The sequence below is a fragment of the Fusarium proliferatum genome (assembly GCF_900067095.1).
Source record: "Fusarium proliferatum ET1 genome assembly, contig: FPRO_scaffold008, whole genome shotgun sequence".
Taxonomy (NCBI): domain Eukaryota; kingdom Fungi; phylum Ascomycota; class Sordariomycetes; order Hypocreales; family Nectriaceae; genus Fusarium; species Fusarium proliferatum.
The window spans coordinates 843,674-859,054 of NW_022194797.1; the positions used below are offsets into that span (position 1 = coordinate 843,674).

At 48.1% G+C, this 15,381-nt stretch overlaps 8 protein-coding genes and 1 non-coding gene across 9 annotated transcripts; 6 read left to right on the forward strand and 3 right to left on the reverse strand.

The window, feature by feature from the left end:
* Positions 1 to 684: 684 nt before the first annotated feature.
* Positions 685 to 1,812, forward strand: FPRO_14001 (uncharacterized protein; the record flags this gene model as incomplete). Its single annotated transcript, XM_031218978.1, has 5 exons — positions 685 to 854; positions 905 to 1,042; positions 1,101 to 1,167; positions 1,222 to 1,280; positions 1,362 to 1,812. The coding sequence occupies 5 exons, from the start codon at positions 685 to 687 to the stop codon at positions 1,810 to 1,812; spliced, it is 885 nt and encodes a 294-aa protein (XP_031084783.1).
* A 79-nt stretch (positions 1,813 to 1,891) lies between these two features.
* On the forward strand, positions 1,892 to 2,163 carry FPRO_14002 (uncharacterized protein; the record flags this gene model as incomplete). The annotated part of the gene is made up of 2 exons (XM_031218979.1): positions 1,892 to 1,943; positions 2,003 to 2,163. 2 exons carry the CDS (start codon positions 1,892 to 1,894, stop codon positions 2,161 to 2,163), a joined length of 213 nt encoding a protein of 70 aa, XP_031084784.1.
* A 353-nt stretch (positions 2,164 to 2,516) lies between these two features.
* On the reverse strand, positions 2,517 to 3,713 carry FPRO_14003 (uncharacterized protein; the record flags this gene model as incomplete). The annotated part of the gene is made up of 1 exon (XM_031218980.1): positions 2,517 to 3,713. One exon carries the CDS (start codon positions 3,711 to 3,713, stop codon positions 2,517 to 2,519), a length of 1,197 nt encoding a protein of 398 aa, XP_031084785.1.
* Positions 3,714 to 4,735: 1,022 nt separating this feature from the next.
* Positions 4,736 to 5,854, reverse strand: FPRO_14004 (uncharacterized protein; the record flags this gene model as incomplete). Its single annotated transcript, XM_031218982.1, has 1 exon — positions 4,736 to 5,854. One exon carries the CDS (start codon positions 5,852 to 5,854, stop codon positions 4,736 to 4,738), a length of 1,119 nt encoding a protein of 372 aa, XP_031084786.1.
* An 892-nt stretch (positions 5,855 to 6,746) lies between these two features.
* rrna28 lies at positions 6,747 to 6,862 on the forward strand. Its single transcript, XR_004093489.1, has one exon. It is a non-coding gene; the product is annotated as a ribosomal RNA (ribosomal RNA).
* A 1,242-nt stretch (positions 6,863 to 8,104) lies between these two features.
* On the forward strand, positions 8,105 to 9,589 carry FPRO_14005 (uncharacterized protein; the record flags this gene model as incomplete). The annotated part of the gene is made up of 1 exon (XM_031218983.1): positions 8,105 to 9,589. One exon carries the CDS (start codon positions 8,105 to 8,107, stop codon positions 9,587 to 9,589), a length of 1,485 nt encoding a protein of 494 aa, XP_031084787.1.
* Positions 9,590 to 9,970: 381 nt separating this feature from the next.
* On the reverse strand, positions 9,971 to 12,025 carry FPRO_14006 (uncharacterized protein; the record flags this gene model as incomplete). Its single annotated transcript, XM_031218984.1, has 3 exons — positions 9,971 to 11,314; positions 11,366 to 11,662; positions 11,723 to 12,025. 3 exons carry the CDS (start codon positions 12,023 to 12,025, stop codon positions 9,971 to 9,973), a joined length of 1,944 nt encoding a protein of 647 aa, XP_031084788.1.
* Positions 12,026 to 12,879: 854 nt separating this feature from the next.
* On the forward strand, positions 12,880 to 13,911 carry FPRO_14007 (uncharacterized protein; the record flags this gene model as incomplete). Its single annotated transcript, XM_031218985.1, has 1 exon — positions 12,880 to 13,911. The coding sequence occupies one exon, from the start codon at positions 12,880 to 12,882 to the stop codon at positions 13,909 to 13,911; it is 1,032 nt and encodes a 343-aa protein (XP_031084789.1).
* A 562-nt stretch (positions 13,912 to 14,473) lies between these two features.
* FPRO_14008 (uncharacterized protein) lies at positions 14,474 to 14,866 on the forward strand (the record flags this gene model as incomplete). Its single annotated transcript, XM_031218986.1, has 1 exon — positions 14,474 to 14,866. One exon carries the CDS (start codon positions 14,474 to 14,476, stop codon positions 14,864 to 14,866), a length of 393 nt encoding a protein of 130 aa, XP_031084790.1.
* Between the last annotated feature and the right edge of the window lie 515 nt (positions 14,867 to 15,381).

The following is a 15,381-nucleotide window of genomic DNA, read 5'->3' on the forward strand; positions in this document are numbered from 1 at the left end:
TAACATAACATAACATAACACCTATTTCCGCAAGATACCAAGGAAGAATAGTCATAGGGCTGTCACCTGGTCATCTTACATATATGAGGTTTCATTATTAAGTAAGTGGGAATAAAGTAATTAAGTTTACTTTGACATTAGTGAGATGCGAATTGAGTCCACAACACCGATGGGGACAGTCAACGGATACCCACTGAAAGGAATACATAATTGAATCGCACGATTATGAAACATTTTATGAGCGTTGAAGGGCATCATGGATTACTTCGGTGCGAAAATGAGGGATCATAAAGCTTTGCCGCACAATTTCGCATTGTGTTGAGGTAAAATCCCAAATCAGGGTCTTTCTCCGGCTTTGGCTGCGGTCTCGATGGGATATGTTCTGCCAAAGTAGCCCCGGACTGCACGGAAAAAAGGGCATTTATCCAAACAAGTATCCTGACCTAGAAAAACACTCTACGCGAACTGCCTGATTGAGTTATCGGATGCTTTACGCGATATCCCTGGACGATATGCCCAATCAGCGACTGCCATCATGCCTCCGCGCATATCCTCAGCATCTGTACGACCAACAACCAGCATGGCGTGTTCCCTACAAAACGCTTAACGTTCTCCTCACTTGGCTTTTCTCACTCATCTAAGAAATTTGTTCCAATCAAGCGCTACGCCAAAAATCACAGTGCCATGTCATCTCCTCCTGCACCTGTACCAGTCACATCGTCTGAACAGGCTACTCAGACATCTCCACCAGTTGCAGATGTAAATACCCCAGAGCAACCACTTGCGCCAGCTGCTCCCCACCAACCTGAACAAGAAACAGTAATCGACGATGATTCGGCATTGAGCTCAGGAGTGTATGATTTCTGTGGGGGGATAGACGTTGAACCATAGCTGACTTTTGCAGTGACTCATCGACAGCATCTGTTGCTTCAAGTATCTTAGAGTATCGAAAGTTCAAGGGAAGGTCGTACCATTCTACCTACCATGACAGTAGCTATCCCATTCCCACTGACGAACAAACTCTCGAGAACTTTGATCTGATGTAAGTGAACATTACTCCGCACCTCCTCTGGCACAGAGCAGCTACTGATTGTATCAAGGCACCACTTCTTGACACTGCTTACTGACGATAAACTGTACCTGGCACCTGTAAAGGACGATGTTCAGGTACGATGGCATTACTGAATAGGAGATTTGCAGGGCTGACACTTTGTGATGCAGAAAGTGCTAGATGTTGGAACGGGAACAGGCAGGTCACGACTAGTCAACAGACATACAAGGTGCTAATTGGTTTCTTAGGAATTTGGGCAATGTTTGTACCACTGATCTGACTTGTTATCTCTACTAACTATAATCACCAGAGACTATGCTGATGAGCACCCAAATACCGCTGTCATCGGCACAGACTTGTCCGCCGTACAGCCAGACTGGGTACCCCCTAATCTCAAGTTTGAGATCGATGACTGTACTAAGCCTTGGACTTGGGATGCAAATACCTTTGACTTTGTGCATATGCGTTACTTGTTTGGTGCTATCAGAGACTGGACCGCTCTCTTCAAGGAGGCATACAATGCAGTCAAGCCAGGAGGCTGGGTCGAGTCCTGTGAGTCCGAGCCCATGACACATAGCGACGATGGAACCGTAACAGATGACGGATCAACTGCGCTGGGGGGAACCTGGGATAAGATGTTCATCGAGGGAGGCAAAGCCACTGGATGCTCTTTGTCTGTCCTCACGGAAGATCTTCAGATGAAGGCTATGAAAGAAGCTGGCTTCGTGGACATCCAAGAAACCTTCTACAAGGCAAGTTAGGAGTCCCATAGAATTCTGCGCATACTAAACAACCGCACCTGAACAGATACCATTCGGTTCATGGCCCAAGGACCCTAAGATGGCGGAGATCGGTCAGTATGCGAAGCTCAGTCTGGAATCCGACCTTGTTGGTAAGGCTGTAAGCAGATGAAATTAGACTGTTCAACCAAGACTGACCTTTGCTCCCTAGGATATTCGCAAATGATTTGGCATGAAGTTCTGAAGTGGCCAGCTGAGGAATATCAGATTTTCCTGATGCAGGTGCGAAAGGATCTTCGGAACAAGAAACTTCACCCCTACTTCAAGGTTCGCTTTGTCTGGGGCCGAAAGCCTGAGACCGAACATAAGTGAGCGTCTCATAGTCGCCTGGCAGAAATTGTTGGTTTTGGGAACTGGTACTGCACATGGCGATAAACAATAGGCAAGAAAACCTAGGACCTTTGTCCTGAGTGATAAAAAGACTTAGGCATTTTAGCATAAGCTTAGGATTATTTACTGAGTTGCATTTAGCATACTCTTCTCAGGTCTTATAATTTCTTGCCTCCCGTTGGCTATCTAGATCAGAAAGCCAACTAAGGGGTTTTTACAGATTACACTCTCACATTTTCCTGGTACTGAGGAGCCTAAGCATAGTGTAAGAGTAAACAGTCTTTTATGATATTATACGCTTTCTAGTTGCTATTTTACACGCCCCAACTTCTAACCTAGACAAGCTCCAAGGTGCCGTTGAAGTTTCTGATTCTCTCATCAAGAATGATCGAGCTAAGCACCCAGTCTCCGTCGCGAGACAGCTCACCCTCAAGTCTCTGACCTCCATCCACCAGACGAACATGTCGGGCGGAAGATCCGAATCCACCGCCACCATGGCGACCACCACCAGGCACCTGGAGTGTCTGCCCAGGATAGATTAGATCAGGGTTGTTGATGCCGTTATGTCGAGCAATCTCCTCAAAGGAGCAATTGAACCGAGCTGCGATGCCTCGAAGGGTATCGCCTTGCTGGACTGTAACGGAAGAAGAGCTACCGTGATGGCCACCTGCGGACCAGCGGAAGCTTCCCCTGTCGTTTTCGAGGACCTTGTCGAGGGAAATGGATGTGTGCTGGTAGTCTCCGTCCTCGCGCTTACAAGAGGCGTGTAGAACGTAGTCGCCGTGAGCATCGAGTCTGATATCTCGAGATGAGGCGGTGAAGTTACCGGCGTAGTGGCCACCACGACGTCGGTTGGAGCCACGAGAAGAGCTTCGGCTTCGGCTTCGGCTGCGGCGACGATGGTGAGATTCATAACGATCATCGTCGCGGCGCTCCTTTCGCCTCCTCTCTTCCTCCTCGCGTCTCTTCTCTTCCTCTTTTCGTCGCTTCTCTTCTTCCTTCTTCTCGTCTCTCTCATCCTTCCAGTCTCCAGCGGCGTCTTGCAGCTTGTGACCGCCGAAAGCACCAGCCAAAGCTCCGACGATGGTGCTGGTCTTGCTGTGTCCAGTGACTCCGCCCATCTTGTGACCACCGAAAGCTCCAGCTGCACCGCCGGCAAGGGCCCCCATTACACCACGCTCACCGTCGGGACCATCGCCGCCATCAAACTGGCCCTGAGGTCCTTGGTTATATGCAGGAGGGCCCTGTTGGTATTGCCCAGGTCCAGACTGCCCACCAGGAGGATACTGAGAGGACTCGGAGTAGTAAGATTGCGAGAGACCTGGGCGGTCTTGCTGATAACCGCCTTGTTGAGGACCACCCTGTTGGTAGCCTCCTTGTTGTTGACCATACTGCTGAGGACCGCCTTGTTGATACCCGCCTTGGTCATTGCGACGTTGATCGTCCCCGCCATATCCGCCCTGGCCGGGGCCATCCTGGTTATACCCAGGGTTCTGCTGCTGGAAGTTGACGTTGTGGCCGTAGTAAGTCATTTTGATTGAAGATGTTTTGAATATCAAGAAACAGATTCTGCTTCATCTGTCGGGAAGCAGCTTATATATGTCAACTACCGAGGCGGAGGCAAAGATGGTCTTCCCAGCCACAGTTGACGTCTCCATCAACCCTCCTGACCAAACCCAATCGGAAACCCTGAGACTGAGAAATGTGGATTATCACGAGCACAGCCTCACAAGATTGAGTGATGCCACGTATTGTCTGCGGAGGCTTGAGCGACGCTTGGCCCTCCTCTCTCTGGCCATTGCTGTCTTGGCGTTTGGGCCGTTGCGAATGAAGATGCAAGGATTGGTATTTTTAGAACAGAAGCGTCGTCATGTCCAATGGAACACTGCATATTCGGTGTTGCCACCATCTGTCAGAATCCCCAATGAAGAACTCATTGGTTTGTAACGAGCCTGTAACTTCTGAGTTATGGTTTCAGATGCAGATGCTGTGTATCAGACATGTTTGTTGTTAGCGTTTGGCGTCTTCTAGAGATGCGCCAAGCCCCCAAGCGGCTAAGGCGGCAAATTGCCCAGCATCGGTTCTGTCCGTGCTTCCATGGGGCATCTTGCGGTCTGGTAGGGCATTTTCTAGGAAGGACAACACTGTCGCCCAAAATGATCATACCTTTGACTCGACGTGCTGTTGAACGCATGCCGTAACTTGCCCTATGTTCCTAAAATGACAAGGTCTGTCCACCAGAAAGCTTGACTTTTTGTCCCGATACTTTGACCGGCCCACTCAACATTTGTGAGTTCCAAGGCTTCGTATGAATAAAACACACCAGAAAAGCAGAAAGGCCCTTCGCATCTCACCAGAGCAGTAGGCGGGCGCCTAATATATTTCCTAAACACCTTGACCTACCAGTTAGCTGGATATTAGAATATGAAGACACTTAGCAAAAACAATGGCCAATAAGGCACAGGTAGATAACAACTGAAACTCTGATATCGACCTTGAGTTTGTATATCGTATTTCTCTCTTGAGAAGGGGTATTATAAACTAGCTAATCATTCTAAACGGTCATCATGCGAAATACAATCCTCTTTCCCAACCACATGACAGTAAAGAGGAAGCTAAAGAGACAAGAGGCAATACCAAGAACCCATGCGCCTTCTATAGCATAATTAGAGTGCCACTGCTTCGTCGTTGCACTGACTATATCATCAGCGTTGATCAAGTCAACCCCTTCATGATTGAGTGTCCTCCAAACGTAGTTCCTTCGGGATACAGGCCAGCCTGGTAGCTCCCAGTATCTCGACTTCAAGTTCAACTTCTTTGCAAGTTGAATTTGATTAGCCAGCTTCCCCTGTTGCGACTTGCTAAAGTATGGGATGACAGTTCCGATAGCTCTGAAGAGAGATACAGAAGCTGTGTAAAACTCATTCTCTTCCACTTGGCGACAAAGTGTATCGTTTCTATCACAAAATCCAGGGTGGGACAGAAGATCCAACGAGGCATCGAGAAATACGTCGTGGTGTCGCCGCCACTTTTGTAGATCGGATCCGATATTCACATCCCGCCTCTTGCCAATATTGCCGGTTCCGACCACAGTCAGTGGGCCAGAATGAAATGTCTGGTCTGCCGGCGTTGATCCATTATTCTGGTGATATGAAAGATATCCCTTCTGTCTCAAAGGTTCCAGGTGCCCCAGTACCACCGGCCAAGTCTTCTCTGAGTCATCCTTGACATCAATGAATAGGATCAGTGTCTTGTTTGGATGGCTAGCAAACACACCAGCACGGTGTCCCTGACCCTGGAGTTCAACCGTGAACTGTGGGGAGTTAAAAGAGTCGAGGATCTCCAGCAATGGTTCAATGTAAAGAGAGTTTAGGGTCCTCTCTGGTGTGAGATTCCACCAATGATGGCCGACCAAGAGATCTTCTCCATTCTTGCTGAGCCAAACGTCGGCTTCGACACTAGCACAGCCAACAGATAAAGCCGAGAACAACGGCCGAGGTCTCAGGTAGTCATTGTGAGAATGAACCATAACTGGAGTAACTTGAGGCGACAGGACTTCAACCCATCTCTTGGCGCTTTCCATAGCGTCACCGTACTTCTCGATAGGGTCGGCCAAGGCAAGGCCAGAAGCTTCGAAGGTGTACACAGCATACCGCTCGATTACAAATGTCATCAGGAAAAAGGCGATTCTAGTCAAGACGTCAGCCCGTATATGCGACGAAGAGTTGAGTAAGAACCGACAGGATCAGACATGCTCCAGCAAAAGCAGCGAGAAACGTACTCAGCCACTTCCTCCGGCCTCTTATACATGGCCTTCTTCGTGAAGAACAGCATGTTGCATAGGACTTCAAGTCATCTTCATTCGTCGGACTCGTTGGCCGAAGAGGTCGATACTCAATATCGTCCTTGTCAGTCTGGCTACAAAAGTAGCCTGAAAGATTCATGATTCCTGCAGGTGAGGCAAAGAAACCACGGACAGCATAGACACTTGCTATGACTGTAACATTTTCCGCCAGACGAGGGCGCATCTTGATGTATAAGAATTAACGAGGGCAATGCGAAAATTACCCGCAAAGTACCGAATTGATCATGCGGAGGCTTCTGATCTACGACTAGGTCCCGGGTGGCCGTATTACAGCTGGTCTACATCCCACGTGGTTCCACCATGAGACTCTTCACCGACCAATCCAATTCATCAGTTCAACCACGAAGGTTTAGTTTGGACAATAACTCAAGCTTCATTCAAGACTTTTGAGGATCGGCTGTGGCAGATGGCTTGTCTAGACTATTGAGATGAATGCGATAAGCACACGTGTGTCGATGAAGGGACGCGATGCCTCACGCACGAGTCAAACAAAGACGAGGTTGCATCGCAGGAATTTTCATTGATAAGACCAACTGAAAAGACTTGCCTAAGACAGAATTAGCTTATAAATCTGCACTAGCTAGTTAGCTACCTCTGCTATGCAGTCTCTTCGGTACTGCAAGCATATACTGGAAATCTCACTTTGCCAGAGACAATCTAATGGAGTGATATACCATAGCTACACCCTACACTAACACATAGGACCAAAGGTAGTGGAAAATACGGGATCCCGTCCGCTCTCCCATAGTCAAGCCACTAACCGGCGGATTAGTAGTTGGGTCGGTGACGACCAGCGAATCCCCGCTGTTGTATGTTATTTTTGCCGATTTTACATTTTTGCAGGTACTTAAACGGTCTCAATTCAAAACCTGAATCACTTGGACGATATATGTGTGGCGAGACAATACGTATGTCAGTATAATACACAGCTCCCCGTTATAGCTTCGATTTTGGCCGCCTTGCCATCTGCTCCTCTAATCCCACTGATACTGGTTCCTCCCTTCGATCTATGCCACTCCCAAGTGTTTGTCTGTAAAGAAGCTTTTCCTTGCCTCTTTTGTTGTTAAACCCAAGAAGAAGCTGTCTTGCCGACAACAACTTAGTCATGATCTTGATCGCATCTAAGGTTCAAAAGCATGCCCTCCAGACATACTTCAAAGTTATCGATACCATCTTGTCTGACTTGAGACTTCCGAATATTGAACGGCCACACATTCACTCCGATTCATCATACCACATGTCCCCTTTGTAATTCACCTTACACACGATCTTCTTTCTCTGGATCACCATATTCCATCTTTTGTATGTCTCACCATCGACTCATTCAGAGCTGGGACCTGCAATCGTGTCTCCCTTCCATCCCAATCTGTCTGCGTAAGAACGGCTCTCCTTGTGCAATTCTTGATGACTCCCCAGTGCAGTAACTGGGTCACGCTGCTGACCGAAAGCAGCGTTTTCACGCTCTTCAATGACATGACACATTCAACTGTGGTCTCAAGATCAGTTTCTACCTCGCCCTAACCCTTGAGACAAATGCGCCTGGCTCTAGAGATCCGCGGTTGGGTCAAATGCTATCGGTACGTTGAGACCGCCTCGCCCTCTAGTATTCGTCATGACTAGGACGCTTATCTCAGCGATGTTTCCCAGAACGCCACCCGTCTGATATCTTTGACCTGGAACCACAGGCAATATGGCTCTCATTAGTGGCAGCGTTATATGTAGACCAATCAACTGCCAGCTATCGTTTACGTTAGACTGTTGAAAATCACTACACCTTCATAGCGCCAAATTGCCACCGCTAGAGCAAATGCTGTTTGAGAATTCATTCCTCAGATGTCTTCCATTTCTAGCAACCATAAGCCGGGCCAGTATCTTATAGAACGAAACAATTGCCTGTTAGCCTGTTTCGTCACTGTTGGTCAAAAACGAACTGCGTACACGTGACTCATAGGACTTTAGGCAGCAACCCCGCGAGATGTCGTATATATATGTCAGCTTTGCCCCCAAGACTTTCATTATTCAACGGGTCCCAGTGTCAACTTTCATTCTCAATTAGTAATGCCAAGCTACTCGAGTGACCGGTTCCTGAAGGATTGGCGGTACGCCGTCAAGCAAGACTTCACTACATCTCAAGGGAACCCTTTCCCATATGCTGAGAACGGCAAACAGCAATGGGATGATGAGATCAAGAAGGTTACCCTTGAAATGCAGCCACATACTGGTTCTTTGAGCAGCAATGGAAAGTATCTTGCTCTTGGAATCGACCATGTCATCCATATTATCGATACCCAGAGCTGGGATACCATTGCAGTTCTGAGGGGTCATACAAACAAAGTTGAAGCCCTGGCATTCAGAGCCGACCGCTCAGACGTGCTAGTCTCGAGTGAAGAGCAGGTATACGACGACTCGGGGAATTCTGAACCACCTAAGATCATTCTGTGGAACATCGAAGAAGAAAAGTCAGCACCGAGACTGAGTGACGATCAGGTACGAAATGCCAGTCAGGCCGCTCTTTCAGCTGCTGCAGACAAGTTGGCGGAAGCCGGTATCAATCTAAGCAAGGACGAACTCCGCCATCTAGATATAACTGTCGGGCCTGCTGTCAGTCGCACTGTCTCCAAGCACATCGCGGCGAGTAAAGTGACCATAGAAGGCCGACTACAATCAGCTCTCGGGTCTCAAATTTTCAGCCCTTCAGGAATCTGGATGACATATTTGCCTGGAGAGTCACCTGTCTCGAATGGAGATGATCCATGGGATATTCAGATCGTTCCCTCTGACGATCTTTCCAAGGGGCTGGTTCTGAAGGGCCATACCGATGTGGTCATGTGGACAGGATGGAGCCCCGATGAATCAGTCTTTGCTTCTGTGTCATGGGACGAGTCGATCCGTATTTGGGATGCTACTACGGGGGAGCAAAAGTACAAATTCAAGACCGAGGGGCAGAACTGGGCAGGAGTTTTCAGTCCTGACTCGAGCTACTTCGCAGCAACGGACGGACAAAGCAACGTGTGGGTTTATTCCCTGGCTGACGGAGGGCAGCACTGGGTATACAAAGGGCAACGTCCTGATCGCTGGAGAAGGACTCTTGCATGGCACCCAACCAACCCGTGGCTTGCTGTAGGTGGAGAGAGCAATGGCGAGCTACTTCTCCTTGATATTAGTAAGAAGAGCTTACTACAAAAACGACTATTCTCTACAGATACTTGTCAAGTGGACAAGGAGTCTCGTGATATGATGGAAGGCTTCGTTGGGACGTTGGAAACGAGGTTCTTCGACGCTGGAAATAAGCTTGCGGTTTGGGCATTCGGTGATTGGAGTATTGAAGTCTACGATCTCAAACAGGAAGTTAAGTGGCGATTTGCAAGAGGTGGAACAGAAGATGGGCCAAGCGCTGGCAAGTGGAGGAACGAACAGGGCAAGGTCACTAGCAAAGGGGGTTACGAAATGCTGGCTTGGGAGGACCACTCGAAGGGTTCCCTGTTTCTTGCCAGTATCGACTTCGATGCTGTACGCCTTTGGGAGGTACCGCTGACAGCCTGAATCTTTTGATTGAGCAAATATGAGCTGGTTCAACACCAGCCAATATCTGCCCACCTTCCATTCATAATAGGCTGCCAGAAGTCCTTGAAGACGGTCATGAAGGTTTGGCACTGTTTGGTTGCAAAAAGTTGATTTAATCTAGCTGTAGGATAAAATAGTAATGAGCAACACGGATTCCTTCATAAGATTAGTTAGTGCTCGCAGAAGTTCCAATTCTGAGCCCGTTGTCTGAGGCTGTCGCTGTTTACAACCTTTCGTTCTGATACCAAATCTTCTCTGATCTGTCTTGCTTCATCTATTCCATATGGAAAGTCCACCTTCTCACTTATCATATCCATAATTTCACTAGGAAGGTAATTGAGCGTCTCTGACTGTCTGAGCTCATCCTTCCACCAATGCTTTTGTTGAGGGGGGCACGTTGCCTGTCGAGATGATCGGGATGACTGGGTCAACAAGAAACAGAGCGACAATTTTGCGATACCCGGGGCGCGTCTTGTCGGCCAACTCAAAAGGTTCAACTCGGTGCTGATAAACATTAGGGAAAAACAAGGCTCGACCTTCTGGTGTCATGACGCTCCCTAGATCCTGCATCTTATCCCCTTTAGTTTTGATGGCAAAGATCGCTTCAATACCATGGTGGTCTCCCTGAGAGTAACTAAGCCTATCTCTAAGGTTTTCTCTATCCGCATGAGTACGGAAGGAAAGACGAGACTCGGTGATGTTGTCGCTGTCGTAGTAGAACAGAGCCGTGGCGCAGATATGTTCGTTGAGTTGCCCTTCAACGTGCCATGAGCCACCATCATACCTGGGCTTCTCAGGAGTCAGATGAATGTTTGCCATCTTGAAAATGACTTGAATCTGTGAGGCATCGTTGAAGAAACCTTCACTTCTGAAATGGGATGCATTCAGGGGGTATGTTGCATCCTCCAATGGTTCTGGGCATTTAATTTTGTGAGTTTCTGCCCACCATTCCCTGTTCAACCGCTCACCCTCTTCTAAGACAGAACTAGTTTCCGAACCACTGTCGTAATCCTCGCCTTCTGCGAATGATCTACTACTCGGATAACAGCCATGCATCTTCGAACAGATCTCAGGAACGTTACACATCCACTTGACTTCGTGAACGGTTCCGAATCTCTTGAACTTGAACTCCTTGCGAGCTGAACGGCAGACAATATCCCAAGCGGGGAGGGATATTTCAATAAGCTCTTCGATGAGAGAATATACGGCTTTGTATCGCACAGGGTGAAGATTGTTGACGTAGCTCTTGATTCGTGGTCGACTACCTATCAGATCAACATCGCATGGAAGCCACTGGTATCGTAGTGATGAAGCTCTCTTATCGTTGTATTCAGTGAAAAATGGAGAGCCGTCTGGTATCTTGAGATGTGGCCTTTTAGGCTCCGGGATGACTTCTCCCGACCCGCAATGATCAAGGCACTTGTCCAGCGTTACGTATTTGTCGGAGACAATTCGAGATCGGCCAAACACCAACGGCCAGAGTGAGGGGTGAACAAGGTCCAGCACCATCTCGTTGCTTCCCGGATGCCAGTCTCGCTGGGACCCAGGAACGTCTTCAAGTAATGCAGCCGCAGTTCTGAGCTTCTGTGTCAACTCATTGGGGAGAAGCGCGTCAGACTTGATGGCACAAGAGGAAGATTCCATCACGGGGATTAGCTTCACTTGTTCGTAAATTTTAGCCTTTGCCGCAAGATCCTTGAAGCACTGGAAAGCGTCAGTCATAAAGTACCATCAGTCGACCCTATTGGCACTTACCGCATCGGCCATTTTGCTTGTAAAATCACCATTGTGCTGATAGCTTGTCCATGGCATTTGCAGCGCTTCTTGCTTCCATTTGTAGACAATATCAGCTTTCAAGACTTTCTCCCACCAATGCGGCTTGTTTGTGATATCCTCCTCCAACTTGAGCATACACACTTCACGATTCATGAGTGTTCGCGATTTCCAATCTTCATCATGCAAGCCAAGAAGGAAAGGCTGACGTTTCTTGTTGTCTATGCCGAAACTCAAGGGGAGACCATATCCTGGAAGCCTGAGAACACCATCTCTCTTCTGAGCTCAACCGGGCGAGTTAGCTTCTGATCTATTTATTGCCCTGATGAGCCATGTCACTGAAGATTTTGGACCTCCCACTGTGCCATTCATTAGCCTATGTAACCAGAAACGCTCACTAGCATTTCTGCTAGAAATGTCATCTGCTGTATGCTTGCCGACCAGTTCATGGTATCTTGCGTGCACTTCTTCGATAGTGGGCATAGACTCCTCAAATCCGTCAATCCAAGCAATCAATTGAGCGTTTTCTTGGCTGATGACAAGTTCTTCATCATCGTCCACATAGTCTGAGTCTTCCCACTCTTCGAAAATGCGAGTGTAGACGTACTCATCACCAACCCTTTGAACAGAATAGCGATGCATCTTGAATTCGGGCAGAGGTTTTGTGGGGGAAGTGATAGAACGTTGCCCTCGCGATTGTAGATTCTATGTTCATCGTCGCTTATTATGGATTACCTACGCATGAATAACCCTGCGCTTTGACCAGACATGGCTCAACTCATCCGACTACACTGCCGTTACATTGAATGAAAAAAAATGAAACATCCTAGTTTTCCATTATTCAAGGATAGCAAGATTACTAAGCCTGTATGTTCCAAGACTGGACTGTTAAGTCAGTCATGAGTGACTTCATCTTGATGCTCTCTGTGGCTACGGTAAGGCGCAACACAGTGGGTGGGGAGCAACTGGCAATAATCAAGGGTGTCAAAATCAACAGGTCGGAGAGCGGGCTGGCCAATACAAGGCCTGCCTAGGTCTTTTAGTCACCTATGGCAGTGGCCTAAGCGGGATAACATTTGCTCCGCTCCGTCGGACATTCGTTCACATACTGACCGTGTCAGATCGTCCAACAAATTTCCGTATTACGACAAAGCTTCGTAGCAACTTATCCACTCGTTTTTGACGCATTTGTGGAGACTTTTGCAGTCTCGCGACAGAGCCAGCGAAACGCGAGGTCATTGAACGGACGGTGCTGATTGGCCACAGCGCCCCGAGAATCGAGCGAGATGAGGTTCAAGGCTGAAGTTGATGATGGGGATCGCGAATTCAGCGAAGGCGATGCTCAAGGCTTCAATTGAAGATCAATCTTATATAAGTGAATGATGGAAACCCCCTCAGTGCGTTCTGATTCATCATCACTCAAGTATTATACCAAGCATTCACTCAGCACATCAACCTAATTTGACACCGACCTCTATCATAAACTCACTAACACAATGGCCACTCATACCATCCGCAAAGTCGTCTACTCTGCCTACGGCGGTTCCTCCAACGTGAGCGTCGTCACAGCTCAAATCCCCCCTCCAGCAAAAAACGAAGTCCAAGTCGATGTCATCTACTCAGGCTTCTCTGGCGCCGACATCCAGATGCGACTTGGCACATACCCCATGCAAAAGGCGGCACCTTTGACACCCGGCTACTGCTTCGTTGGTCGCGTCAGCACTAATGGGGACAAGTCCTCCAAATTCCGCCCTGGTCAGCTCGTTGGCGCTCTTAGCGTGTACGATGCTGAGGCTCAGAAGATCAATATCCTCGAAAAGTACCTGATCGCCATTCCTGAGCGAGTTGATATGCAACAGGCGGTTGCTGCTTTTCTTGATTGGAACACCGCTTATGGCCTTGTTCATCGCGCGACAAATTTGGTTGGCAAGGGCCAGCGCGTCTTCATCCATTCCATCAGTGGCGCTGTTGGCTATGCCATTATGACCCTGTGCCTGCTGGAGGGCGCTGAAGTCTACGGCACCGCTTCAGAGCGCAACCATGAGTCTCTCCGCCAGCTCGGAGTAACACCCTTTACCTATGCCAACAAGAACTGGGTCAGTGAGATGAAGCAGCGCGGTGGTGCACACGTGGTCTACGATCCAATTGGATTTGAGCACTACAATGATTCATGGGATATTCTCATCACCGACGAGCCCTCGCGTCTTGTCGGTTTCGGCGGTAACATGAACATTCTCCAGGGTGATGACGCCAAACCGCGATCGCAGTACGTCGGAATGGCCAAACTTCTGGCCAAGAACGGCTGCTTGTTCACCAAAAGAAGCACTTCCTTCTACTACATTGACCGCGATCGCGCGACATATATGGAAGATCTTCAAACCGTCATGAATCTCCTCATTGATGGAAAGGTTGAGGTCCCGATCAAGAAGGTCTGGGATTTGGAGAACGTGCGGGAGCCCCATGAGACTTGGGGCAAGGTCTCTGGGATGGGATCATGCTTGATCCGTGTCGACCCCAATGCTCCTTGAGCAGTGAAAATTGATGGCTATAGGCGACTGTTATCATTTAGTTCATAGCATTTTCTTGGTAGATTGCCCTGTATACGGATTTCGCTTTTTGCTTGAAATGTTGACCGGTCTACTGTGATTTTAACCTTGAAGCGTTCTTAAAGTAGAAGCGCCTTAGCGCTACAGTGCCTCGCATGGATTGCCCTTTACGGGATCAGAGGCTTCAAACTTCACTAGCTACTCCCCACGACAAGATCTGAGCTGAACAGAATAATAATCACCATAACTTGCAAGTCATTAAGACAAATTTTCTTACTGGCTATCAGAATTAGCGCCGCCAAATACTTGTTGGCTCTCGAATGAGCTTCCGTTTTGGGCCTTCTCACCAAGCATGCGAAGCTATATATAAATCTCTTTCTATCAACCAGAAGCTCGACATGAATGCAAAGTATTATATTCTTCTCAAATAGCTGAGAACTCAGCTGGAACTTTTCTATGGCAGGTCCCAACGCTGTGCTCTTGATCACAGGGGCTTGGCACGTCCCTGAACACTACTACAAACTCATTCATGAGCTGCAGAGCCATGGTGGTAAGAGTCATCTGCGAACGCCTTCCAACAAACAGTAACGTTGTGCCGCCAAACAAAACAATCCAAGATGATATCGACTTCATCAAAGGCATCGTCTCTAAGGAGGTTGCTGCAGGCACGCATCTCACTGTCATTGGTCACTCGTGGGGAGGCATGCTTGCTTCTGCAGCTTTAGCGAATTTTGCTGTTTCGCCCGGGTCAAAAGAAGGAGGCGTCACTGACATGATCTTCATTACCGCCTTCATTCCTTCGGAAAATGATTCATTGGCCAGTCTCTCTGGTAGAAAGCTGCCTCCAGCGCTTGTTGCTGAATCTGACGGGACTCTGGTGCCGACTGATCCCATTCATCTTTTCTATCATGACCTCCCAGAGGAGGAAGCTCAGTAGGCCAAGAGTACAATAGCCGCTCATAGTACAGATGTTCAATACGCTCCAATCGATTGCGAGAAAGTTGCATGGCGTGTTATTCCGCTGGCTTATATCATATGTGAGGAGGATCAAGGATTGCTCAGTTTTTTGCAGGAGGGTATGATTGCAAAGGTTTAAGAGCAAGGGGTCACCGTTCAGAAGCATCGGTTACCCTCGCTGACATCGTGTGGGGGTTCATGAATTCACGATAAATGTCAAGAAATGTACTTAGTTACCTGCTCGGTTTAGGTCAAGTCTGTGAGTCACAAGCATATTGTGGTAAACTCGGCATTAGATCCCTTCATATTCCTTTCAGAACCCTTGTTTTTCAGATGACTGGCTTCACAACCGAGTCTGATTTTTCCCTACGAGCAATGTCATGGTCGCCTCCTAGTCTTTGAGTCAACAACGCGAGAACACGGTGAGAGAATTGATGCACTTAAAAGCATCATTTGCGTTTATGAGTATTATCTGGTTCAATACAGGAAACCAAA